This window comes from Melopsittacus undulatus, chromosome 6 (genome assembly GCF_012275295.1).
Source record: "Melopsittacus undulatus isolate bMelUnd1 chromosome 6, bMelUnd1.mat.Z, whole genome shotgun sequence".
Taxonomy (NCBI): domain Eukaryota; kingdom Metazoa; phylum Chordata; class Aves; order Psittaciformes; family Psittaculidae; genus Melopsittacus; species Melopsittacus undulatus.
In genome coordinates, this window is record NC_047532.1 from 11,638,763 (window position 1) to 11,666,168 (window position 27,406).

Genomic DNA, 27,406 nt, shown 5'->3' on the forward strand with positions numbered 1-27,406 from the left:
CTTACAATGGTTTTTAAGGTCTTTCCTATTTAACTTAACTTTTGCTTCCACACATTCACAAATGTATATCTAAATTGTACAGTTATGAATGCCCCAAGGAAAACCTTACAAAACATTCCATTACAAATGACTCTGCCCATCCATTTCCTCTGCTGCTTTTTACTACTAACCCCTCATTACAGCAATAAGCCACAACAGGGTGCACATTAGTCTATTAGCAGATTCTTAGTGCACACCTACAGCCATCAAGGACTCAAGGAAAACACACCAATGCCTATTGATGCAGTCCGTAGCACAGCTGCTTGCAAGCACAAATAGCTCCTTTGTATGCTCTCCCCTCCTTTTACATGTTTTGATTTAAAAAAACCCACCCTATTCAAACCTGATGTTTTTCAGGTTTGGGAAGTCTAAAACCCCTTCTTCCTGGAGAGTGACCTCCTCCAAAATAAAGTGTTCCCAGCCTGTAGAGTAAAATACTCCAGACCCATGTTTTAACATTTTCAGGTCTATAACATGAAGCATTTTGAAGGCTCCTTCTGTGGCAGGAGCTGTTAAGTTTTACAAAACTGTTTTAAAGCATAAACTGAAAGGCTTAAAACAGCAAATGGCAAAGAGCAAACAAAAACCACATCACACAGGGTTAGAGCTGAATACTGACAAAGATTTGACAGTACCACTAGAAGAAATAAACCAAGAGGAAATACTATTTTTGACTCAAAGTCTAGCAGAAAACTAAGAATTTAAAAGAAAAAGCATTGGAAGTAATGGTGGTTTAAATGATACTGAAATATAAAGGAGAAGCAACTCTGAAACTCGGGGTCTTGAGTACAAGAAGATGTGGTTGAAAAAGAACCATCTTGGACTTTAAACTTCTTAAGCCCCAGAAACATGGAGGATACCTGGGGTTTCTCTAAACCAATACCTACATATGTAGTAGTTCTATTCCCAACAAAGATTCGCCCTATTTGAAAAGAACCTTTGGAAAGGGAGAACATCCATAGGAAATGACTGTTAGCTACAACAAGTCAGCAACGAAAGCTACATTTTCAGAGGTGGAAAAGCGGAAAGAGAAAGGAGCATTGCCAAAAGGCAAGTGGATTTAGATCCCACAGGGGAAATCAAATCAATACCAAAAGGTTATTCAGCCCCTTTAAGGGGAACACAAACAAAGCATGGAGACTGTGAGGTGGTATGGATAGGACAGAAAGGAAAGGAAAATTTTCCAAGTACGCAGCAAGACTAACAATTCTTTGCTTTCTTTTTCAGTATGAAGAACACAGAGACAAAAGATGAGAGCATGGGTCAAAGGAAAGACAAAAAAGACAAAAGCAAGCAAGGAGTAAAAATTATTAGTAGAGCAAGTAAAGTATTTCTGGAGTATGAAAGAAATTGATGAACAGCTTAATAACACTGCAGCTGTATTAATAAAATCCATCAGAAGCACCACCAGAGGACAGATTTAACAGCTGTCCCACCTCAAATTGTCTGCTAAGGCCCCCCACGCTATTGGTAGAGAACCACAGGAAGTAAATGAAAGGACAAGAGGGTATTAACAGGCCAAGGGGGAATGGCTTTAACCTGCCAGAACAGGGGAGACTGAGATTAGCTCTTAGGCAGAAGCTCTTCCCTGTGAGGGTGCTGAGGTGCTGGCACAGGGTGCCCAGAGAAGCTGTGGCTGCCCCATCCCTGGCAGTGTTCAAGGCCAGGTTGGACACAGGGGCTTGGAGCAAGCTGCTCCAGTGGAAGGGGTCCCTGCCCATGGCAGGGGGTTGGAACTGGATGAGCTTTAAAGTGCGTTCCAACACAAATCTTTCTATGATGATGAAAGAATTACATGGATGTACCTGAGCTGACACCACGTCTTCTTTTAAGATAACTTATTTTCTAAGTAAGGAAGAAAATAAACCTGTTTCATTTGTTCACTGAAGCACAGGAAATTAGTTAAGGTTACAAAACCAGCAGTAGGATAATTGGGTGAGGAAAAGAAAATATGAACATGCAAACGGACAGAGCTAAAAAGGTAAGGACTGGCCTGGGCTGAGATTTCTGGGAAAGGTGCTCAAGAATCAGGACAGAAGTTATGAACATCAAGTAGTTCATAAAAACAACACTGTACTGGGATTTACAGAGAAAACTTAGTTTTTCAAATGATCACAGAAAACAGACTCTGTAAAAGCCCATTTCCACAGCTGCCAAGATGCTTAATATCATTAAGTGCAGTTGGATCATTTCTAACATGCTTTTTCCTTCAAAGGTTGAGGCAGAAACTTAGTTTAAGCTTCCTTACCCTGCTTTTTATTTTAAAGAAACAGAATGAGTTGGGGAACAATAAAATGGAGAATGTGTATCTTGGTTTACCAAGATGGCTATAGCAAAACATCAAACTGCAGTCAATAAAAAGGGTAGAGAGGACATTGATCTCAATAGATCTGCTGTCAAATCTGGTAGGATTGATGAATTTAATATCAGAAGTAGCTTTACCTTCTTGGCTATTAGACACAGCTGGCAATATCATTAGTGATGGCAGAACAGCTAAAAAATGACCAAGCACGTCAATAAGAAATTATTTCTGTGCAAAGTATTAACTTAAGACTAGCAAACACTCAGATTGAGGCATATCCTAATTAGATAACTCAGGTGTAGGCTACTTGTCAAACATATTCTTTAACCTGGAATTATAACTTTAATAACAAGTTGAAATCAAATTGCTACAAACTGGAGTTTTACAGAGCTGGTTTGAAAGCTCAAGATAGATTCAATCCAACATGCACAGACTCTGCAGTGAAACTCTCCTCCTCACTACTCCCCACAAACACACTGGAAAACCTTCTTGAGGTAACTATGTGGCATATCTCAAGCAGATGGGATGATAAACTCAATAAAGGCAGGTGGTTCTGGAAAAACCTCAGTTGGTTTAAGAACTCGCAGCTTTCCCTTAATGTAACAGAGGCAGAGCTGAACACCCTGCTCCTGTGCCCCGACTGCTGTTTCCATGAGAACAACCTTCCAAAATCCTTCTCATCTCCACCAAAGCAGCCCTATAAGTGACAAACCAACCAAACTCATTAATTATCTCGACTTCAATGGCCCACTATTGCCAAGGAAATCAGCAAGAGCAGCTGGAAGAGCTTTCCCACCAGCAGGCCCCAATTTAGGAGCTCCCACTCTGAATGGGAGCCATGGTTGCTTCAAGGTCAAAAGCTACAAAGGCATCTCTTTGCTTGAGCTTACCCATAATTAGGGCAAACAAAAACCTCTCCAAGACAAAAGATGATAAGAATCACCACTACAAAAACCCCCACATGTATGCTGATTTGGTACAAGAGAGTATAAAGAGAAAAAAAGATAAAGAGAAAATAAGATAACTCTTTTTAGAAAAGAATTTAGGACTCCTAACTGCAATTTTTGTATTCCAAAACATTTTCTTGGGAGATAAGCTATGGATAATAACATTCTGTTTTATCCAAAGTTGTAAATAACAAAGCAGTATGGAGGAATCTAAGTGAAGCTCTCAAGTTGCAGTGCATCCTACTCTTTAGGTTCCTAGTCTTCCACAGAGTATATACTGTCACAACTTATTGCAAAACCCAGAACTGGACAATTGCAGAACTTTTCCCATAAAATGTGCTACAAAAAAAGGGGGATCCTTTTTTTCAGTAGAGAACAGAAACAATAAATCAGATTTTTCTTTTTAAAGGAAAACATTTTGCTTGAACAGCATTGTCTGAGATTAACTACAGGCTTTTCTGGACAAAGACGATGCACCAGCAGCTCTCAACCTACATCTGCTCAACTACCACCTCAATTACAACAGTAAAGCACAACATCTGCATTTCACTGCTGTCATCACTGCCACAGCAAGTCCTCTAGACACAACGTAGACATTTTTAGACTGAAAATAAACAAAGACCTTCCTACATCTCTTCAGAAGAGCTAAACTATGGGAGCCTGGCTGGGAAGAAAAGACCAAAGTTACACTTCAGTAGCCCTTGGTGAGAAGACTGAGGATTAGATGCTATCACCACACTGAGCACTACTTCCCATAACACGAGCAATAAATAGTAGGTACGTTTAGCACAGTCTGATTGTGTTCCATAAATGTAATCTGACATAACTGTGGCACTACTCACTCTCTGCACAAGCATCCTCATCCTCCTCTTCATCCACATTAGCTTCTTCCACATGCAGTCCTTCAAGTGCTCTATAAGGAGGTGGCAATTTCATTGGAGGTGGAGCTCCATACTTTCTCTAATGGATTCAAGGACAAAAAGTTACATGTTTTGTAACTTCCATGCACAAGAAAAAAATCCTATTATCTATTGCACTCTATGTGCGCATATACAGCATGTAAGTACAATGCTAAATTCTCCCAGCATAGGCTTTTTATGCAAGAAATCAGAACAAGAAGTGACACTGAACACTAAAAAAAAAAGAAAGTACAGCTGTCCCTGCACATTTACTTGTTGACAAAATACTCATGTATCATCATAAACATGAAAGCATGAATATTCATCAAGGATTAAAAATAAACATTAAATTATACCCCATTTCTCATTAGAGAATCAACAACAAAATTGGTACTGATAAAAGTGAAACTTTTAAATACAAGATAAGAACTCAATCTTAGGGCTTCTACAAATATTTAAACACAACAGTTCATTTATATTTCAGCCTAAATTTAAAAATGATTTTCAATTATCACTTGCAATAAAATTCTATTACCTCACATAAATACAGGCAGCTCCTATAATGATGCATATAGCGGCGCATAGCTGGCATACAGGAGCAGCTCTGAATCTAAGGAAGGGGCTTGCTCATCTGAGCAACTGCTTTTATAGCTCCAAGTAACTGGATCATGCCTTAGTTTGCTACTTGATGTCACTAAATTACGTTCAACTGCATCCCATGCTACCCCACTACTAATAGCAAGATGCACTTTAGAAAGGGAACACCGCTTGCAATATGCCATTAGAGCAACCAGAATGCCTGTAATTAATTTCCTCTATAGCTAGGAAATCCAACTCAACACCCAAATATCAAACCCAGAATCAATTTTTCCACTGTCTACAACGAAAGCTGAACCTGAACAGGGATTCCTAAGATCTTGAGCCTGAATTTGAATAGTTTAACTAGAAAACTACAGTGCAAGCTACATTTTGTGATATAAGATATTCATCATCCCATCCACTTAAACATTACAGGAAACTGCTGTATTGAAGACACCATAATAATAAATGAAATTAATTCAATCCAAAAGTAATAAGAGTACACTCTTCTTATTGTAAGAGCACTTGGAAACACAACAGCTGTTTTCCCAGAGTACACAATACACAAATAGTCCTCCCACTTTTTTGCTTGACACCAACACAGGTAGAACTGTGTGATGGTATGAGGGCTCTTGTCCTAGGTTACCAAACAAGTAAAGACATAAAACCTGCAGCCGAACTTCCAGCTACCTATGACAAATCACTAGTATCACTATAATTTAGTAATAATTCATAGTCTAAATGTTGACCCCTTGGCTTTTTAAGACCTTAAACATCTCATAGAATCCCAGACTGGTTTGGATTGGAAGGGACCTTTAAAGCTCATCTAGTTCCAACCCCTGCCACAGGCAGGGATACCTTCCACTAGAGCAGCTTGCTCCAAGCCCCGTCCAACCTGGCCTTGAATACTTCTTGTATTAACACAGCTTTTTCCAGCATAGAGGCATAGCCAACCAACAAAATAATGTTAGTATCTAGTTTGTCCACAAGAAGCTCAATTGTTCTAAGTGGTTTTATATAAATTACTTCAAGCAATCATTTTTGAACAAACAGATCAATAAAGGAGGATAAACACCAACAAATCAGATAAACCATCCAGAATTGAACAGGTAATTCATCATCAAGGAAAAGGCAGATTTTCAACTAGATGTGGCTGCTTTCAAACCAAACTCTTTTGTGACACTTTGAAGACTGGACTAGAAATATCACTGATTCCCCATGGGGACGCAAACTAGTAATCCACTAATAGCAACTCTTTCCAACTCAGAGGCGCCCCTACTGTAGCACAGTAGGGCTGCTTTGTGAATCAATGTTCAAAGCTAAAAAGGAGCTACATATTTATGCACTGAAGCTCTTCAATATTCCACCCACCAGTTTACAGCACCAATAGATGAAAAAGGTTTGACAAAAATTCGACTCCCTCTTTAAGCTCCGAATGCTATAGAATGCAGCACACTGGAGTCCTAGAGATTAAAGGCAGCATGTTGCAAGAGGATGAGTGCTTTTGAGATTAGAAATACAGATAACAAAACCCAGAAAAGGGGATTGTAACTGCTTCATTTTAAGTATTATCCACTGGCATGAAAGCATGACTTCAACACCTTGCTTGATATTTATGAATAACTGAGCCTCAGAGCTTCTGTGTCTGACAGGATCTGAAAGAAGTCTTGCAAAAACTTTTGGAAGCAAGAGTTATCCAAACACCAGAGTACTGAGTAGGATCAAATGAAAAGTTCATCATATTTGTAGTTGGTATGTTAAACTGCAGTGGGCAAAAGTTATTGTCTGCACTAGTTCTGTCTCTGCTCCTCCAGTTCGGACAACCTCAAAGTATCAGAGAATGGTTTGGGTTGGAAGGGACCTTAAAGCTCATCCAGTTCCAACCCCCTGCCATGGGCATGGACAGTGACTTACACTCATCAGTCAGTGCTCTTCCTGCACTTCCAGGAATCCCAACAATATGTCTGGGAACGAGAGCTTATTTTTTCCCTTAATGCAGTGATTAAAACAAACCTACTGCTTTAGACCAGACAGCTTTTTGCTCTTTCAAAACTGCTGTGAAATAGTTTGGAAGTTACTGTGCAGCAACTGCCTCACAATTAGCTGGCCAGCTACAGATCACTCGGTCATTTCCTTGTTTTACACGGCAATGGGAAATGTAGGAGACTTGGCAGATTTAATTATCCTGTAACATGATTTTACTGAATTTCAGCCAGCCCTCACATTAAGGATATTATCTGTGTGCATGTTACTATTTCTCTGTTTCCACATGAACAAAGAGAATCAATTTGCCTCCATGTGGAGCAAAACAGGTACTTCCAGAAGGATGCTACCAGAGCTGCAGTACAGGTTTCAGCACCCAGGGGAGACCCACAGAACATTTGTCAGAAACCTGCCTTGTATTTGACAGAAATTTGGCAAGAATTATTTGAAGCAAAGATATTTGAACAAAACACTTCAAATTTAATTTTAGACTTCAGTGAAGGCTTATCACAGAGTTATAATGACTGCTATTATACCATTTGATTTGGTAAAAGTGGGGTATAGCATTGAATGGAATAAATACCTTATCAGTCTTGTTTTCTTTGTCTGAATCGTGATCTTTGCTGACTTTGATTCCCTTAGGCTGTATGGTAGAAACCTGAAAAACAATGCACAAATTACACACATTAGGAAGAGCACTTGCAAAACAAACAGCCAAAAGTTAGGTAATGTCAATGATAAAGCTCCCCAGTAGACTCTTAATTATGCCCCATGCAGTGCAGTCTTTATATTACATTCTTTTACTGAATTTACAAACATGCTCTACTTTTTCTAGTGTTCACTGTTTGATATTTAGCCCCATCGCTTCATTCAATTCAAAATTACTCTGAAGTCAACATTATGGATGTACATCCTCAATACAGAGCTCAGCATGGACTCCTCAAGTTTCAGTTCTTAGTTATTCACATAGAGAACACTCCATGCACAGACACCTTATAGACACCTACAGCCTACAGTTCAAAGCAAAGCAACTCAAATTTCAAGTTATCTGGCATTTCCTTGTCTCTAGATTGACTATGGAAGTAAGGGTCAGAGATGCATCTGAACACTTGAAAGTTCTGATAGAGTTTTTGGATCTTCTCTGTGGAAAAGCTGACACACAAAGGGAGCCAACCCAGTTACCATCACTGCTTGAGCACCTTCCTGCTATAGGTGGTGAACATCTTGAATAGATTTTGAAAGACTCCCTGGAACACTGGAAAAATAATGGACACAGTTGTGCTGGATTTGTCTACAATTGTCAAAAAGGTCTCCTCACATCTGTTAATCCACCCAAATTCCCAATTAACTTCTCAGATTATACTGAAAGTACATAGAAGTCTTGGGATTTGGTGTGTGTACTTCAGGGCAGGCAGAACTGTATGCCTTTTTTTCCTCAAATATTACATGTTTTCTTGCCTTGGCCGTGAAGATGAGGAGATGCCTAAATTCTCTTGAAAATTACCTTGCTCCCGAAGAACTACCTCAGATCCCTGAGGTGATACATTTTACATGGAGCTGCTAGTGTGAATCTGACTGATTTTAATTACACTTTTGTTCCTTTGGCTAACAGAGTATATTTGTAGATTATGAAATATGAACAAATTAAAACACACAGGGCCAGTCTCAATTACACAGGTGGGAGAACTGAATTAACACCTCTTCTACAGATTTAAATCTACTCGATTTACATCAGAGAAATGAGGTTTCAAATCGGGCCAGACAAGTCATCAATCAATCATGTGGTCTATAAGCAGGAACTCTGACAGAAAGGATGGACACAAAAATTGATGGAATTTGCTGATAGGAATTTAGCCAAGTTTCAAATAAGATGCATTTTATATATATATGAAGTTTTGGAATGAAAATAGAAATAAACTTACCTTTGGTATGTTAGACAAACCCTGAACTACAAACACAACAGGATTTCCCGCGTTCTTGATAGCTTCTACTGCTTCCTCATGTGTGGCATTTTGTAGGTCTATCCCAGAAACCTAACAAAGGTTTATTTTTATTAGGTACCATGTCTTTGGCACACAGTCATTACAAGAGATCACACACATTTGCAGAAGATTAGTGTAGCTGAGGAAGGAGCCAAAAGCAGCCAAGAGAAGTTATTTGTAAAGTATGCTTCCATTGTGGTTTAAGGGAAAGTATGTTACTTGGTGATCAGAATTAAAAGGTGGTCACATGTTTCCCAAAGCTATTCTTCTAGATAAAAACATAAGGAATAGGATTTTCAGAGAGTGCTAAGATATAATGCCAGGTATAATACAACTCTTTCAGATTTTACCTGTTTGTGAACTCAACCTTGTTTCAAAACATCTAACAACCCTAAAGCATGTACAAGAATGGCACTTTCAGCTCAGATTCACAAGTACACATCTGGAGAAAAATGAGTAAAAATCAACAGAGAGCCAGAGATGAGAGCCAGGAAGGGCATTCATCCCCACTGCACCTTCCAGAATCAGGGATTTACCCCAAATAGTAGTTAATCAAACTGCTAAATTGCTCCAAATTGACATACGCAAAATAGCCCAAATTCTAGTATGAAGAGTCTATGTTCTTCTATATATTTATAACTTATGCTTATAAAGGTATGCTATAACTTATTACTCATTTATATGGGAAGAGGGCATTAATTTTTTTCATTTCCCCATCAGATGCCAGGACATATATTTTCTTAAATATAGAGGAGAATGTTAAAAGAGCTCCATAGTCAGAACCTAAAAAGAAGACAAGAGTACACCAGGGGTTTCATTTGGTTTTCAAAACACAGTGTCATCAATACTTCATGAAGTGGTGGCAATATTTTATCCCTCTTTCCCCCCAAAGCTGCTTGAGTCAATCTTTATTTCTAAGAATGAAAAGGCAGGTTTATCTGCATTTACCTCAAGTATTTTATCTCCAGTTTTTAAAGCCCTTGTTCTTCCTGCTGGGCTGTCTTCCAAAACTTGTTTGATAAAGATCCCTTTAAGTTCTTCTCCATTCTTCAAGCGCTTTATGACAGTTTGTCCACCAACAATACTGATTCCAAGTGACACATGAGGGTCTCTAAAGATCTCAACACTGGAAAAATACATGTGGGTAGTTTAACAGCTTCAAACAGGGTTTTTCAAACTATTCATGCAAAGCTTTCAACAAATGTAAGCTTCTGGTCTTTCAAGACTTAATAGAGTAAAGGGATAAAGTCAGAAGCCTAAGAATGCTCTCAACAGAGTTGGCTTTTTACCCCAGGCATATCTCACTCCACAAAGAACAAAATTCTGCTGCCAACAGCGCTCACTGGGCATAGGCTTTTATTTCAGAGAAAAGTCAGGATAAACCAGGCAGGTCTTCAAATAAACACTCATCCTCTTCCAGTGTGAGCAAATTGTCTGGAAAAGGCAAACACTGCAAGTGGCATGTGAGACAAATAATAAAGTGTTTCATACAGCTCTCTTAACACTGCCTTCAGTGTATCAGATGCATATTAATCAGCTTTAAGCAGAAACTTTCTGATCGTATTTTACTTGGGACCACAAAAACAATTCACCTAAAAATGTCAACAATGCGACAAGGATGTGGCTAAAACTTGGCTTGGCAATTTGGAATGTTGCCATTAAATTTAGCAGAGAACCCACGGAAAAGGAGGCAGCAGCACTATGTGCATTGTTCACACCTAATAGTTAATAAATGAGCGAGAACTTGTAGGTCATCCACAACGTAAACCCAACAAGCTTTCCCAAGTCAGCTGTATAAATAGAAGGCATAATTTCGCTGAACATCTGTTAAGAATTCACTGTATCTAAGAAAGCCCAAGGTACACAAGTACCTTAACATTATTGGCAGAGGAGGGGAGGAAAAAAGCCTCACAAGAGCTAACCAGGCTAGCAGAAAATAAGACATAAGGTAAATGGGAAGAAATAATTAATCATATGAACATACGTTCGTGGTGGTCCCCAGTGGCTGAAGTTTGGAGTTTCTTCTCCTTCTCCTTCTTCTCTCTCAGGTAATTCACTAATTGGGGGAAGAGGGGGGAAGGAATGAAAAGTAAAGAAGGCATCAGCCATGCCAGGTCACAATTCCTGACATATTTTGTATCTGGCAGTGAGACAGCAATGCCTTCTCACACTGCCCAGATGAAACCAAATGTGCAGAGTCAACACACCAGACAGGAATTTTTGTATTTAGGTTTAAATGTACTTAAGGAATGCTCCAGAAATAAACATGATGGGCAGGCCAAATTTATAAGCTGCTCTGTGATATACAAATCTGTACTGCATTTACTCATTCCAAATGACTATTTAAGCAATTAACATTTACTTGCTGATAAATACACTGTGATTCTTAGAGAGGTATATAAACATCGTAGAACCAGCCTAGTTGACCAGAAAGCAGATCATAATGCAAGTGGGAGAACATATCCTGTGTTCCATTAAACAGTCCAGAACAGGGTTTTAGTTAAACTTTTATACTACATATGACTCACCTATTCACAGAATAAGAATGAAATAAGGAATTGCATGCCCCCACAGAAAGGTTGAAGCAATACATCCTTGCATACATTTTCTGTAGATTCTGAGAGCTGTAAATGCTACTCTTAAACTGCAAAAAGGAAGTAGAATGTTGTGGTGGAGGAATAATCCCCTCACTTTATTGTTGAACTGCTATCCCTCCGAAGGAAGATTACAGATGAATTAGGGAATTACTGAGGATTTGAATCAACAGACACCAAAAGCAGATTCACTCAACTAAAACTGGTGGGACACTTGACAGATGTGGCAAATATCTACAAGCAGTGCCAGCTCAAGGTTTCTCAGCATTAATGGCAAGATTAAAACCTCCTGCACAGGACTGAGAGCCATGGCTGAACTGCTCTTCCCAAAATGAAGAATAAAGGAAAGGGAAAACCAAGAGGACAAAGCTATGATAAGGAGCTAAAGGAAGAGGCTCCTTAAGCAGTAATGACCAAAACTGCTAGTAAATGGTACGTCCGTCTCCTCCAGGCCACATACATGCATAGGCCCCTTGCTATGAAGGTGGCAGAACCATTTGCACTGTTCTGTCCCAGTATTCAGGGAAGAAAATGTGGGGGGCAAAGATTCAATAAGGTTGTAAGGCAAAACTCAGCTTCTTGGGCAAAAGTCATACAACTGGTCATCTATGTATGTCTTACTGCTTCACATGGCTATTTATGATTAGTGAGCTAAGTAAAGCAAGAACACAGTTAAGATCATAACAGAAAATCTTCCGGAACCTGAATCTTTCTCCATACCTGCACACCAGTGTTCTAGGATGAGCTAAGGTGGTTACTCTCCCAGATTCCTGGTTCTTGGAGAAAACAGAATCATCACCTTTTAGTTCTTCCTTTTCAATAGCTTCCAGATCAACAGCAAGCCCAGGTCCTTTGGAGTCAACGTGAAGCTTTGTATCTGAAGAAGAAAAGATGTAGATGTGAACGTTTCCTCTGTCCCTGTACCTTCCAGCTCACCATGTCCTAAACATGGATGTTGTGTGATGATCAAGAGCTTTAGAGATACAGGATGTTTAAAGAAACTTTAAAGAACACTAAACACTTATTTTATAGCATCTTGCTTCTGAAGTACATGCAGTCATGTAGTAACAGGAAACACCAAATCTTTGTGGAGCTGAGACATGCTTAGGTACAACTTACGGGACAGAAGCCCCTCATAAAATAACTTGATTACAAATAGCAAATCTATCCTTTATGCAGGGAGAGTGGTGCAGAGCTCTGCTCTAGCACAGAGCCCATCATGCTGGGGAAGAATGATGTCATTCTGGTGACATAAGTATCAACATTAATTGAACTACCAGAGCTCCTGTCAAGAGTCATCAGTCTGGGGGCTACACAGTGTCTGCTGTACAAGACGCAGGTGACAAAGGCAGCAACCTAATCTCCTTTCTCCCAGCTAGAATGTTGTTTCAAGGCAGGCTGATACATCTGACAAGGAGAAACTGCTCCTGAGCAAAGATTATAAACCCAAGATACAGGGCAATTATCAACCATAGAGTTCACCTGCAAATTCTGGTTGTGGTAAAGTTACCTCCAGAGCCTTGTCAGCACAAGAACCTATAAAATCAGCAATCACAAGTGACAGAGACAAATCCCTGACTGAAACTACAGGCATGATTTTACTTCTGCATAGAATCCTACTGGGTACATTAGCTACACAGAAGAAAGTGATTCTCCACAGACAGGACAAAGCTGCAGCCACTTTCAATATCACTTGTGACAACTGTAAGTGTAGATTTGGTGGAGGGAGCAAGATCATGAAGCTGAAACCTATTTGTTTGACACAGACTGTCTTTGGTCTGCAGAAAAAGTCTTCATTTGAATATTTTATCATTTTGAAAGAATTGGTGTTTTGGTATAAAACTTACATTTGTAAATATGAAATTATAACTTAAGCAAAAAACTTCTTACAAACCTAAATCCTTGGTTTTCGCTCCTGACTGAGTACTTTCGGTATCAAATATGTCTTCTTGGTAGCCACTCTGCGCTGTGGTTCCAGAGAACAGTGAACCTAGAGCAGCATTTTCATCACACTTCACAGAAGAAAGTAAAATTAGAAAGCAATGGTATCAACTTATAAAGGGGTATTTGACATGAACATTGATTTTTACAGCAAACAGTCCCATTTTCTCAACTACATTTATATTCTTTCAGATAACTATGAAATACCAACTGCTTGCATATGCACTATATTAAGAAGAGGCATGAAATGTTATGTGCAATTGCAATACAAAGCAACTGTATCTTTCTACTTGCCTTTACGCTTGCTCATTTGTTGGTTTTAGGTAACAAATATATACACTTAATATTATGCACCCTGGTACAAAACTGTCACTAAAAGCTGCATTTTAGCCTGTTTATGTACGTACTGCTAGGGATAGGTTGAGCAAAACCTTACATTTTCTGTGTCTGTGATATTATATCCTTTCCACTTGATTTTTTCCCTATAAGAGCATATATCTGGGAAGCTGGTGCACGGAACGCTGATATCATCACTTTTTTAGTCTGATGAATGAGCAAAGACTCAGGAGGAAACAGATAATTCTCAGAATACTTGAGGATGATATACAAGAGTTTCACAATTTACTTGAAGCTCTGTCTCCTACTCCTTCATCCACCAGTATGCTTGTTACAATTGCTTCTGCTGTATCATTTTTCACTTAACTGCACTATCATCTGACCCAAGGGAACTGATTTGGATTAAAAATAATGAGAAAAAAAGGGAGCTTCTCTCACTGACATTGCTGCTGAGGCCCCTGGACTATTAAAACCACAAAGTGACATTCTGCTATTACTGACATGCACCATATTAGTACGGTCTGCAAAAAAGAACTGAGCCCACAAGCCACAAATGGGAAAGAAGATGCAAGTCCAGTTACAAGCCTGTAAATACACCAACCTCAGCACATAACTCATTCAAGTACTCAGATAACACACACCAAGTACAAAAGGACAGACTGTGTTCAGTAGAGGTACCCAGATCTCCTCTAGCAATTAAAACACTAGGAAGACTCCTTTATAGAGTTTAGGTCTGGAATTTGCCTTGAGGTATGGGTCCCTTGGTGAGGGTACAGCACGGAGACCAGTAAAGCATTCCTTACCATTTGGTCTTTGCTGCATGGATATTCCAGTGACTGTTTTGGACTTAAGTTCATACTGGATCTTAAGCCTTGTATTTCAGTAGTCTCAAGCTGCTTTGCCCATCGTTCTGTATCAAGGTTCCTCTCTGAAGTTGCCTTCTGTCCACATGATGCATTATATTTCAGGAAGCCTGCATCTTCTTCATACTCATCCACCAACATTTCCTGTTCTTCATTCATTTCTTCTGTTCTGGGTTTCAAAAATTCATGCATCTCCCAGGACTCCTTCTCACACTCATTGTCATTTTGAGAAAGCTGAAATGACCTTCCCAAGTGCAAACTTGGTTCATCAACCAGTTCTTCTTTAAAAGGAGTTTCATCTCTGAAACCCTGCATAAAACATTACAGGAATATAGATTTTACATTCTGTTTCTTGCTAGCTCATTTAAAACTATGGCTTATGGTTTATGGCCTATATTAAAAGTACAGCCTTATTTTTGAAGGGAAAATCTTGTACCTTTCGCATTTTCTAAAAGAAAATACACTTTGTGACTTACGATTTTAACAGCAAAAGTAGACACTGCAATTTATTTTTTAAGTATAAAGAAATTTATGTTGCACATCTTGGGTATTGCTGCAGAAAAACCAACTTGGACTGGAGTTAGGGAATGGGAATTATTAAATAACACTATAAAACCTACAGGAAAAAGTATACCTAAATCCAGCTAAAATACCTCTGTGCTCTAGACTTACCTGCTGTTGCTTTATGAATGCATGTACATTTCTTAAGATAACCATCAGCTAAATAAAAAACAACCTAAGAGCTTGCTTATGCAACAGCACCATCAACTAAAAAATCCCAACCAAACCAAAGCCACACTTGCTCGTCCCTCCCTTGGGTATTCCATACAATATTTAACCTGTGGAAGAGGCGAAATGGATGAACCACCCAAAAAAAAAGGAACATAACTGACTGTCTATTATCTAATACCTTTACTGTTTTTAAAGAGAAGAGTGCTCTGCTTTCTACTGAATTAAACCACAGAGCAACAATCAAAAAAGCCCCAAACAAAACCAAGAGAAAAGGTATTAAAACCCACTCTGAAAGATGTTGCTCAACCATTCTTTTTCTAGGACATGCCAATGCCTCCCCAATTTCCAATGCTCTCTGTTTCTCCTAACTCAGATGAGATGCTATTCATTGGCCCAGGGTGAGTCTGCACAGGCATCTGGAACTGGTAGCAGGCATCTGGAACTGGTAGCCTTGCACTGGTAGCAGAAAGCCTTCCACACAGAGAAAGCTTCTAGTCTCTTTCCTTCAGGCCCCCAGGTACATGCGCCCAAACCCAACCTTCACTGAAACCCCAAACACTGAAACCAATCTACAGGTTCAACGGTCCTCAAACAAAATGTTTTTCTTTCCATTTCCTGCCCCTTCCCAGTCTCCCTGAGGTACTTCACCATTTCTGACCTTTAGTGTCAGAATCCTGGTTTGTGAGGTTTGTACAAATGCAGAAGCAAAAAAAACCCCAGATACTGCCAAAATTTTCACATACTTCAAGTGAGAGGCAGGAGAGAAGACTAGAGACAGACAAGAGCAAAATGAAACAATGCAGTAATACCAGCTGGCAGGAAAGCAGAGCAGTAGCAGTCTAGAAATTAGCACATTTTTCATGAGCATTAAGCTGTGTTTTAATCTATGTGACCTGTGTACCTCGATCTCAAAAAACACCCAGTCTGAAGAGATTCTAATTCTCTCCATCTTCATTTCATTTCACATCGCTTCTGCAGCATCATTCCCCAAACATTTCTGCAAGAGGCACCAACTTCATTGTTATATAAAAGAGTTGACTTAGCTCAGAAAGCCCACAGCAATCTGTATCCCCATCTCCTGATACAGCAGTTAGGAGTGTATCATCACTGAGTGCTGCACTGCAGTATCAGACGCTACCAATGGAACAGGGAATACTGCAAACATGACAGTAAAGTCTACTGTTGTAGCATATCAAATCTTCAAGCTCCCTTTTTAGTGTTCCAAGCCAGCTTTGTCAGCACTATGCTGGTGCGTAAGAGTGGAAGCCATCGTGACACACCACTCTTGGCTCTTACATGAGCAGGTGATATAATAAATGGATGGAAATCTTCTACCATTGCTCTAAGCTATTACCACTGCTGTCGTACATAAGGTAAAACGAAATACAAGCAAATACCTCTGTGCATCTTTTGTACGCATTGATCATCCCAGTTTCTATATTCAGCGGGACTTTAAGAGAAAACAGATCCTTCATTTTAAAATACTTCATAACATTGTTTCTCTGCTCCCTAAATAAAACTAATCTGAGCTGGCAGAGGAGTAATTGCTCTGCCAGGAACCCTTCCTATGTATCCGGAAAACAGCAACCTCCCTTTTACATCATGAAAATCAGTAAATACAATGTCCAAGCTGATTTCCACATAGTATATATACATCCATCCTGTGATATTGCTCCTTTTGGCTCTAATATACCATTTCAGCATTAAAGATTACGTTTGTATCCAGAGACAGGTAGACATGTTTAACAAGAAAAATCTACAATTTACTTTTATCACTGTGATGCAGTTCTGGGTGATCCTTTATGTATTGTCTCTTCTGGTCTAAAAATGCATTTACCAATATGAATTAATAAAAACATTGCAGAGCACCTGAGAACAGATGAAAATTCAAAGATATCCACATCTCTCTCACTATACACAGATCAGTATTGCAGTAGTATTGCCTATTAACCTGGTATCTGAGTTACTCACTATGTTTAATGCTTCATCCTCCCACAATAAACAGAATTCCTTCTCAGAAAGTAAGAAAAAGAGGAGAACTGAGGAAGAGAGAGATCACTTAAGACCACATAGGAAGTCTATAAAAAAGAACAAATTTCAAGCTTGCCTTATACACAAAACCTTTTCGGTTTGCTTCATTATAATAAATAGTGCTCCACTTTCTTTGCAAACCTGAACCAACTACTTATGACTAATAAGAACACAGCATTCCTATTTCATACCCAAGGGAACCCAAGGTATTTTAATGGCATAGTAAATTTGATAAGGCAGTCTGGGAACCGCACTGGTGAGTGCTATGCCTGTGCTTACTGTTCCCAATATAATTAGTATACAGTTAGCTGTTAGAGACTGTTTTAGAGGAGAATTCAGCCTGAAGTCTTATCCAAAGGACACAGGATTTTCTTACTTTAACACATCATTTCCTGTCCGTATAAACTTAAAACTGAAAAGAGAAACCAAATACCTGTGGTGCTTCAAGTATTATTGAGAAATTATCTATTGGTTCTGGAGATGCAGAGCTGCTTTTAATGTTGCTGGAATCCAAGCTGTGCATGTTTTCCTCCTCTTTGCTTTCTCCCTAAGAAAGATATTCAAAATGATGAGCCAGGAAAACAAAGAAACAAAAGCAACCCCTACATTTTTCAATAAACTAAAAGAGAGAGGGAGAACCAGACATTAGAAAAGAGGTGGGAAAAAGTTACAGGACTATAAAAAAGGAAGTTGTAAATGGAAAAGATGAAAGAATAAAAGCTGTTGTCTTCAAGATGTTAGCACAGATACAGTAAAAAATAAAGAGCTGTGTAGGAAAGAAAGACAAATATAATGATATGAACAAAAAATACCACTTTTGAGAAAAGGGAAGAATATATTTAACAGCCTTCTTACATTCCTATTTTACCATTCTTGAATTACAAGCACTTTCTATTAGGTGGTGCTCTAACTAATTTTGCCTAGGTCCCCTTGATGCACAGTGCTACAGTGCTCTCAAGTAAACTACTGGCTGTTCCAAAGCCCTGATTCTAGAAAAAGGAAATTCTACTTGAATTTACAGTCCTGACTTCAAACAGATTAAGTTTCTTTGATGTCAGTGGAGCTCAAGCAAGCACTCAGCAGTGTCTTGGAGTGAAATGGACTTCAGCATGTAGCTAACTGATTTGCTGAATACCTCAAACTGCGTTACACCTATGCACAGAGCCAGCACGCATGCGCTTGCCCTGATGAGTTTTCCGATTCCACATAGATGCTCTTTCAGGAGGAACTTGAGCACGCTGGTTTTCCAGTCACATCTTGTGGACATTGAGCTACCCATCTGACAGCCAGAATTTCTGGACATGCTGAGGTGCACGCATAGCAACTTAGTGAGATGGTTTAGTGGTGGACTTGGCAGTGCTGGGTAAAGGTTGGGCTTGATGATCTTAAAGGTCTTTTTCAACCTGGTTGATTCTATGATTTTAGCTTCTTTCCACATACATGCATACTTTTACCCTGAATTTCACACACCCCACAGCCCTGCCAAATACAACAGCCCAGTCTGTCATAGAACCAAATAACAAAAGTTAAATAAGTTCTTACCACCAGAGGCTTCCAGATTCCAAGAGAAACTGTACCTGGGGGCACAGATTTCAGCACTTCCACTGCCTCTGCCAGAGTGGCCCTGTCCAAGGATTTTTCATTCACAAACACCAAGCGGTCACCGGGTTGAAGCTCACCCCCACGTTCAGCTACTCCACCTGGCACCAAAGAGCTGATCACAATGGCTGTTCTGGTTGGGTCTAAGGGATCCTGAAAACAAACAAACAAAAAAAAGAATTACAAGGAAAAAGCCCACAAAAAGATGAATTTTGAGTATGGGAAGAGCTCTTAAGCACATTCCTCATTTAATGCTACTGAAGCATTGCTGAGACATACAAAAAAGACTGCCTACCTATCCTGCCACGGCTTACAGTTTACAAAAGAAAGGTTTGCAGAAGGAAGATATCCCATCACTTGCCTAATCCATTAAGAAATGCACAATTTGAAAGCTGACCGATACCCTGCCTGCCCTCTTCTTACGTACACAGGAGCGGCCAGGCCAACCTGTAAATAGAAAACCAAGGCTGGCACTCTTCCACAAGTCTCCATCCAGCCTGTTACGTGGTAATGTTACATAAAATAACCATTCTGCAAGCCATTCAAGAGTTTCAGAGCAGCAAACCTGACGTTAAAAGAAATCATGGCAAGATTAGAAATTTAATTTCAAATATGATTATATTAAAATTAAAAAGCAAAGCCCAAAACATGCATGAATAGCAGCGTACATTTGCTGTATTACTGCAGTGTTCCTGCTTTGTCAAATCTGTGTGACAACTCAGAAAAGACATTTCTCCACCCATGTAGCCTACTTAATAGAGAATACAAGGGCCAGCAACAGAAGAGTAACTAAGATTATTGCTGAAGACAAGGAGGGCTGCAGTGGTGTATAAGGAATGTGAAGTACAAAATATACACAGTGGGGAGACTGTGAACTGATGCAAAGATATTCACTTGATTTTCTTGCCCAGTATTAGCCTTTGCATTGTGCCATGCACCATTTCCATCATATTCAGCCATTTAAGAATTCCTCCTCAATGCAATGAAACGATCAGAAGTTATTTTACAGAGGCAGAAAGATATATAAAACAAATTTATGGGGTTTTTTGTTTCCTTGTTTGTTTTTTATACATTAGAATTAGCCTTTCTCCCCCTTGCTAAAGGCTCATAAAGCTCAGAAATGCTCCTTATACACACCAGGTCTTCGAATGCATAATCATGTACTATTTTTCCCTCAGGACTTGCATCTTATTCAGGGCACGGGAGGGATAAAAAGAAAAGGGCAAAATTCAAATGACAAAGACCACCATGAATTCAGCACCTCCGTGTTAATTTGAAAACAGGACTGTTTTTTTAACTCTTTCTTTTTATATAACTATGCACTGCTTTCCTAGGGAACATGGCGGGGGGTGGTGGGGGGGTTAAGGTATGTGCAAACATATGAGGCAATGAATGTAATATCTGTAAATGGTTGAAATGAGAGAACTGAAATTAGAGTTCAGCAGGAAGAGCCCTGCTGAAGCTGAATTCAAGTAAATACATATTAGCAATGATTCTCTCCCATTCTACTGCTTAATCCTGCCATTTTATAATCTTCCCAAACCCTGGGTATCCACATTGTACAGAAGAGGCTTCCTTGTGAGTATCGTGTGCTGACAATCAAGCCCAGCACCCTCCCTCTGCCGCGCGATGGTGTTCTGCCTACTGAACCCGTGCCAACGTGCTGGGGCTCCCCGACTGTTCCTGCTCAAACCTGCCTCACACAATGCTGAGGGGAAAGGATTTCATTTGTTTCCAAGAGCAAGCTATCCATGTTCCGCATACACTTTGGAAATTTTTAGAAACAAACCAAACCTGAAAGCAGAAGATTCCAAAGGATCCCAAGATGTAAAAAATGAAGAATCCAAATGATTCCAAGATATAAATAAAAGATTTTGCTTTAAGAGCACTGAATTTTGGGAATTCTTCCCTTTGTGTAGAGAGTCAGCTTTGCCAGCCCTTGCCCTCACCCAAACCCACGTGCCCAACCATCCTGATGGCAGCTGACCACAGAACAAACACTCTGTCTGACACAGATGTCTGAAATGGTTTTCATTTGGGGGTTTGCTCCAATGCAAACTAAACCCAACCTTTTGGGCTTCTTTGCAAAACCAGGATGGTGTTGAGAGAGCCATTTTGAAGCAAGTAAGGTACTCTTCACTTTAGGAAGGCTTCACTATAGAACTAACCCAGTGAGTTTCCTATCATGGGCTCCCCTTGCCATGGCAAGCGAGGTTTATGCTGGTTCCCTAAATGGGCAAATGAGCTCTCAGCAAAATTCCACCTTTGCTAACACAGCAGCTTTTATAATATGACTGTTGCTGGCTTAGCTATATTGATAAAAAATGAACAAAACAAAATCAGCCCTCATCCTTTCTGATGCAGAGAAGTGAATGGCTGGCCCAGTAATTATGGCACTGGCTGGGAGCATGGGAGAAACAGATTCAAATCCCAGCTCTGGCTGATCCAAAGCTGCTCTTTTAGGGGTTCCAGATCACAGCCATTTAAGGAGGACGTAGGAATCTCACCATTAGCTTCTTCTATACAGATATTTAAGTTCAGCAGCCTAACTACCACATTTCTGATGAGAAACAGCCCTATTCCAGCTTAGGTTTTCACTGAAATAAAAACATCCTGGCTTCAATAAATCATCATGTCATGGTAAGAGATAATTTAGCTGAAAAGCTAAATTGAAGCTTGTGTACCAACAAGCTTTAATCCTCCTGCTAAAAATGAAGATAGAGAGATTTGGGCTGGAAGGGACCTTAAAGCTCATCCAGTTCCAATCCGTGCCACGGGCAGAGACACCTTCCACTGGAGCAGCTTGCTCCAAGCCCCTGTGTCCAACCTGGCCTTGAACACTGCCAGGGATGGGGCAGCCACAGCTTCTCTAGGCAACCTGTGCCCGCGCCTCAGCACCCTCACAGGGAGCATGCTTTCCTAATGTCTAATAATACATGGCTCCTATGTAGCAAAGTTTTGAGAGCAGCACAGTTATCTTTGCTGCTTCACAAGAGTTTAAACCATGTATGTACTGGAATTGCTTCATGAAGAGCAGCAGCAGATATCTTCTTAAAAGGGGCCCATATTAAAGCCCATTGATCAGGCAAATACAAAGCAGGGTTATAATTACTCTGCTGTTTTCAAGCAGAGGGAGCTATTGTACAGGAAGAGAAGAGCAATATGAACTACAGAGCAACAGGGCTAAAGCAGTAATGTGAGCTGTGCTGCAAAAGCCTGAGTGCTTGTCACCAGTGCTCGTGAATCGCAATGTGATTGCCATAAGGAATGCAGCAAAAGCTGCGTGTGGAGACACAGACCTGCTGGACTGCAAGGTGTAATCACAAAAACATATTCCCTATAATTCAACACGAGGGTGGCTGTAACTGTGGATTGCACTGTGCTCGTCTTACCAAAACAAAAGGAACAATGTTGTCTTGGAACCTTGTCTTTTGATTTACACTCAAACCCCAACGCACCCTAAAGACCAACATCTGCTAGAACAAGGCAGCAAGCACTGAATTCACCCTCACAGCTTGTTAACAGTGAGTGCAACCGGACTGTACAGCTGTTGTCTTGCTTTTGAAAGAAAGCAGAGTGCTAGAAGCAGGCTGAAAAACAGATTCTCAATTTTCATACTAACTGCAGAAGGCAAGTTCACTGTGACAGGGTCCTGATGGACTCTGGGGCCACCTCCACATTAACAGAGCAGCCACAGCCACGCAGGGTTACTAAACTGCACACCTAGCCTAAGGCTCTTGATAATTAGATAGTAGTGATTTTTAATCACTAGCAGTTCAGGTCCAGATTTCACCTCTGCTTTAAAGTGAAAGGCTCATTTCCTTGGATAGAGTTTACAGGGTGGGAAGAAGCTCCCTCCCCAAACACAGAGCTAAGATGTTGCTGTAATGGTACTCAGCTGGGATACAGAAGTGACTTAACTCCAATAGTTCAAGCAATTATTACATGACTTTGCAAGACAGCAGAGGGAGTGTGTATGGGATGTCCCATGCATCTTAAAATGGGCACAAACTGGGCTCAGCACATTTGAAGAAGAACTTTAACTTCAGTCTACTGAAGGATTTCTTTACACAAACGAATCATTTATGGTCAATGACAAAAGGAATCAGTCAGTGAAGTAAAGCTAACAGGAGACAAACCCCCTTAACTCACAAGCACTGACACAAATTCTTAAGAATCACATGTAATAAAGTTTGCCACTTGTATAAAGGGATGGGAGCAGACCTCTGCCATGCACCAGCGCAGGATGCTGGCCTCCAGGTAACCCTTTGAGGAACTACTATGTTGTAGCTGTTGTCTTTCCCTCTGTGCTCGAGCCTGCCATAGACTATATGAACTTGTTTCAAATAGTCACAATTTATTCATGCTTAGCACACCATACATTTAACTACGTTGAACCAGAGGTTTTCCCTTCCCCCCTACTGCTCCTCATCAAAATCCACAAACGTTTCCTGGAGCCCAGGTGTCAAATTTTTCTTCTTATTTTCAGAGCCTCATTTGTTCTGGATTCATTTAGCAGCGCAGAGTCACACAGGGGCCACTGCAGTTGCTGCCTCTGGGATCCCTGAATGCAGAGCAGCATGAAGTCTCTTAAAAACCTGAGCTCTGCTAAAACGTTAAGAGTCCCAGGAGCACCAGGTTAACAGAGTCCTACGTGCAATGCTGCTGGAGTGTGTGACTTCAGTGTGGCTTCGAGTGAGGGATTTGAACTTGCTGGGGACACCAAAGAATCACACTCTGTTAGATACCAGAGGTCCTTAGGAAGCAAATCTGGAAATATAACCGACAGAGCTTCCCTCTGTCCATCACACTGCGAAATTAAAATGATAACAACCCCTCTTTTCCCTTCCTTCCCAAAAGGTGAGGTTTCTGCAGCAGCCAAGAGAGGGCACTCCAGGCCAGCCCAGCTCCCTCACTACCGGAGGCGTTTCATGCTCAGAAAGTCCATCCCCATCAGTCCAGCCCCCAGCCCCAGCAGAGCCCTGGCTATGCGCAACGGATGAGGAGCAGCCTGCCCTATGCAGCAGGCTGTAGCTATAGCTCGATTGGATGTGAGCAGCTACCACATTTTCTGGGGTTTTGTTTGTGTTTTCCTTTTTTAAAGGCTCGCATGAAAATACAAGACAAAGCAGCGGGTGACTGACATTCACTGTGCAAAGTCACTCTTACTTAGTTACAGGCTATATTAGTTTTGGCATCACTTAGGATCTAAATTCAGATAGCCTGACTTCCTAGAATATTTTAGCTTTCTTCAAGCAACAAACTGCCTGCTGCCACAAAAACACACATCAAAAATAGCATGGCAAAGGATCCCAAAAGAAACAGTTTGAAACTTTTTTCTCCCCCCTTGTACCAATTTTGATTTATCTGAACAATTTTACAAGTGCCAATTTGTATACTGCAGGTTTCGGTGAGAGAGCCAAAACAAACACGTTAGAGCTCAGAGGTCAGAGCAACCCAGCTTCATTTTGCATGGGACCACTTCCAGGTCTAACATACGTATCCATATTTAAAACTCTTCAGTTTGCAAGTGAATAAGATACCAGACTGAAAGCCTCTTAAACACAACATACTGAACAAGGAACATACACTCGTCAACAATGACAAGCACCAAATGCATTTCATGTTTGTCTTACTATTATGTAGAACAAAGGCAGAACTGCACATGAAATAATCTACCTGTATGCTCAGTGTTGTGAGATTACTTGAAATACTCATCTGTGCTCTCATTTTGTGAAGTGCCACTTGCTCCCTTCACAGAGCCACCCTCCATATACACACCAACAATGCCAAGGGGATGCAGGAATCAAGAACCATGAACAACCTGCATCCTTTTCAAAGGCACTAAGTGCTTCCCAACAGAAGAAGAGAGAAAGAGGCAGCTGTGAGTGATGTCCAGTTCCCTCCTTAAGGTGGCTCAATTTAGAGCCTCAAGGTCCAAACCTTCTGTTCATTCACTCCAATGTATTTACAGGAGTTGGTCGTAGGAACTGCCAAAGGTACTCTACAGCCTGAAAAAACATCTCTGAGAAACTGTTCAACTAGTTTTTGTTAGATCCACTACATGGGCAATTGGGCTGTAATTCAAAGTGTTTAGGTCTTGTTCCTACCTCTTCCACTCATGTTAGATTGCAGTCAGCAGGACTACTTTGGAAAACGACTACACAACACACAGCCTCTGGCTGTACCAAAGAAACAAACTCCAGGCTGATGTGCTGAAGTAATACAAACTTAAATACAGGACGGTGTTCAAGGAGGAACGCTGCACTTTCCTGTGATGTAAGGCAAAGCACTAGAAATAAAACGTAAGTATTTATTGATCTGCAGTAAGGGAATAAAGCAATGAATTTCAGCAGCTCTAGTGTGCAGCCAGCATTAATCAAAACCTCTGTGGTGGGAAATGTCAGCAAAGAAACAGGAATTCACAGAGAAAGGGAAAAACATAAACAAAACATAGAGCCACACCTAGAGGAGGAGAAGGAAGAGCAAGGTAGGAGTAGGTGGCACAATGGGTTTCCCACACTGGGCTTTCATCATCTGCAATCTGCAATACTATCAGTCTTCTCCAGCAAGAACAAACACGGTGGCCAGTGATTACTCAGACCCACACAGGTCTGGCAGAACTGGCAAGCGCTGCACCGTCAACCTTCATCTGCTGCAGAAGAGGGATGCGCTGCAGATCCTCGGGATGAAAATGCCTCCAGGGAATGATGAAAAGGAAAAGATCTTACACACTACTGCTATTCTCAAACAAAAAGATCAAAGATAGGCACTGCCTCTATGGTAGTTTTGAAAGCGTCACCATGCAGTGGACTCAGGTGCATGTCACTATCTTTTAATTTATCAAACTTCTCAATCAACCTAAGGTTCCATCCGCCTTTTATATTTGCTCTCAACAGAGCTAAAGTCACAGGGATTACATTCATTAGACTCTTAATATCTTCTACTGTCAGACTTTCCAGCTCCAGAAAAAACACACTGAATGCTGACTACAGGGAAAAGCCACAGAGATAAGAAAGAAAAACCCTGAAGTCATAAGGAAATGGAGGAAAGCCACTGTGTGATGAGATAAGGTAGGGATAGAGATGTGTGGGAATAAAGAAAGAAATACTGATGAGCCAAGGGAAAAAGTATAAACAGTATCACCTACACAGCTTACACTTAGTGGTCTTAACACACATTCTGGGTTTGATCAGCTTTCAGATTCAAATAATCCCTGAGCTAAAAATCCACCGAAACAACCCAGCAGGCACTTCCAGTAGTTAGGAATGCTGCCCTCAACACCATTAATGGTCTGTGGAAGTGCTCGTGTGTGTTTTCACACAACCAGAGCTCTCCTCTGCATGGAGGGTGTGCATCAAACAGCAAATTCCTGAATTACAGGAGATTTTCTATAGAAAAAGCTGCAAAAGGGAGCAGACAGGACAGGCCTTTTTGTCTTTGCAACAATGATCTGCAAACAGTGACTTGGTCCCAAGATGACTTGCAAGAGTATGGATGGTGGAGAACAGAGAAGGGTAGGTAAAAAGACTGCAGAGAATTTTGCAGGCTACTGCAAAACACAGTGAGAACAGACAGAAAATTCCAAGTGCAATGGCTCTATTTGGATTTGGGGAGCAGCATCTTCCAGAAGGGTGAGGTATTTAAGAAAACAGAATAGCTCATAACTTCCATGAGTTTTCAGAATTCTTCATGCTCATCCATCAGCACCAACATATACTCAAACCTCATCAGTTCAGAACAACAGATTTGGACCTGTCTGGGTTGAGCTTTTACATACCCATTGCTCCACATCTCTATGTGCTCACTGAAAGACCAGCACAGCTCTTAGATAAGCAACACTCATTTGTGCAGCCTCCTCAGATCTCATTACCTTACCCTTGCTGAGATTTACCAACTGTTTAACAAGAATTCCAGCTACAGTTTTGTCCCTTTAAATTCTCGCCCTCTCTTGCAGGCAGAAGACATCTGTGGAATAATAATGAATTTCTTTGGTTTGGGGTTTTTTTGTTTTTATTAAAAGCTATTCTTCCTAGCAGGAAATGAAATAGAACAACCAGATTGTAGAATTTGGGGGAATAGGGAAAACGTTTCTGAAGGTTAATAATAATAATACTGCTTAGCATTTATGTTGAGGATATGTGACAAACCAAAGAAAAACAGATGTTTTCAGTAATGCTTCAGTTTCTTTGCGAACTCAGGTATTGTCCAGAGCACTCACTGGCTGTGGCAGCTCACAACAGACAAGAGGCCCTGAGCTGGAAGGCAGAGAGCAGATCGAAGGCCCCATTATCCAAGGGGAAATGGCCTGCTACAACACTTGTACACACACCAGTCTACGGGGCTGGAATGGATCCATCCAAGGAGTTGGTGCAAGGTCTTACCAAGTCACTTTCTATCATTTATCAGCAGTTCTGGCTCACAAGGAAGGCCCCAGTTGGCTGGAAACTAGCAAATGTGATGCCCATCTACAAGAAGGGCCAGTAGGAGATCTGGGGATCTACAGGTCTGCCAGCCTGAGCTTGGTGCTGGTTATGGAGGACATCATCCTGAGTGCCTCCATGTGGCACATACAGGAC

At 40.6% G+C, this 27,406-nt stretch overlaps 1 protein-coding gene across 1 annotated transcript in view; it reads right to left on the minus strand.

Annotated features, from left to right (window-relative positions):
• Positions 1-27,406, minus strand: part of PATJ (PATJ crumbs cell polarity complex component) — a 153,289-nt gene that overhangs the window by 80,606 nt on the left and 45,277 nt on the right. Inside the window, exons 18-27 of the mRNA XM_034063832.1 lie at positions 18,771-18,980; positions 17,662-17,775; positions 14,406-14,774; positions 13,220-13,337; positions 12,046-12,202; positions 10,716-10,787; positions 9,680-9,857; positions 8,672-8,782; positions 7,333-7,407; positions 4,131-4,248 (exon numbers count right to left, since the gene is read on the minus strand). Of these exons, the coding sequence (XP_033919723.1) occupies positions 4,131-4,248; positions 7,333-7,407; positions 8,672-8,782; positions 9,680-9,857; positions 10,716-10,787; positions 12,046-12,202; positions 13,220-13,337; positions 14,406-14,774; positions 17,662-17,775; positions 18,771-18,980 (1,522 nt within the window). The remainder of the gene's footprint in view (positions 1-4,130; positions 4,249-7,332; positions 7,408-8,671; positions 8,783-9,679; positions 9,858-10,715; positions 10,788-12,045; positions 12,203-13,219; positions 13,338-14,405; positions 14,775-17,661; positions 17,776-18,770; positions 18,981-27,406) is intronic.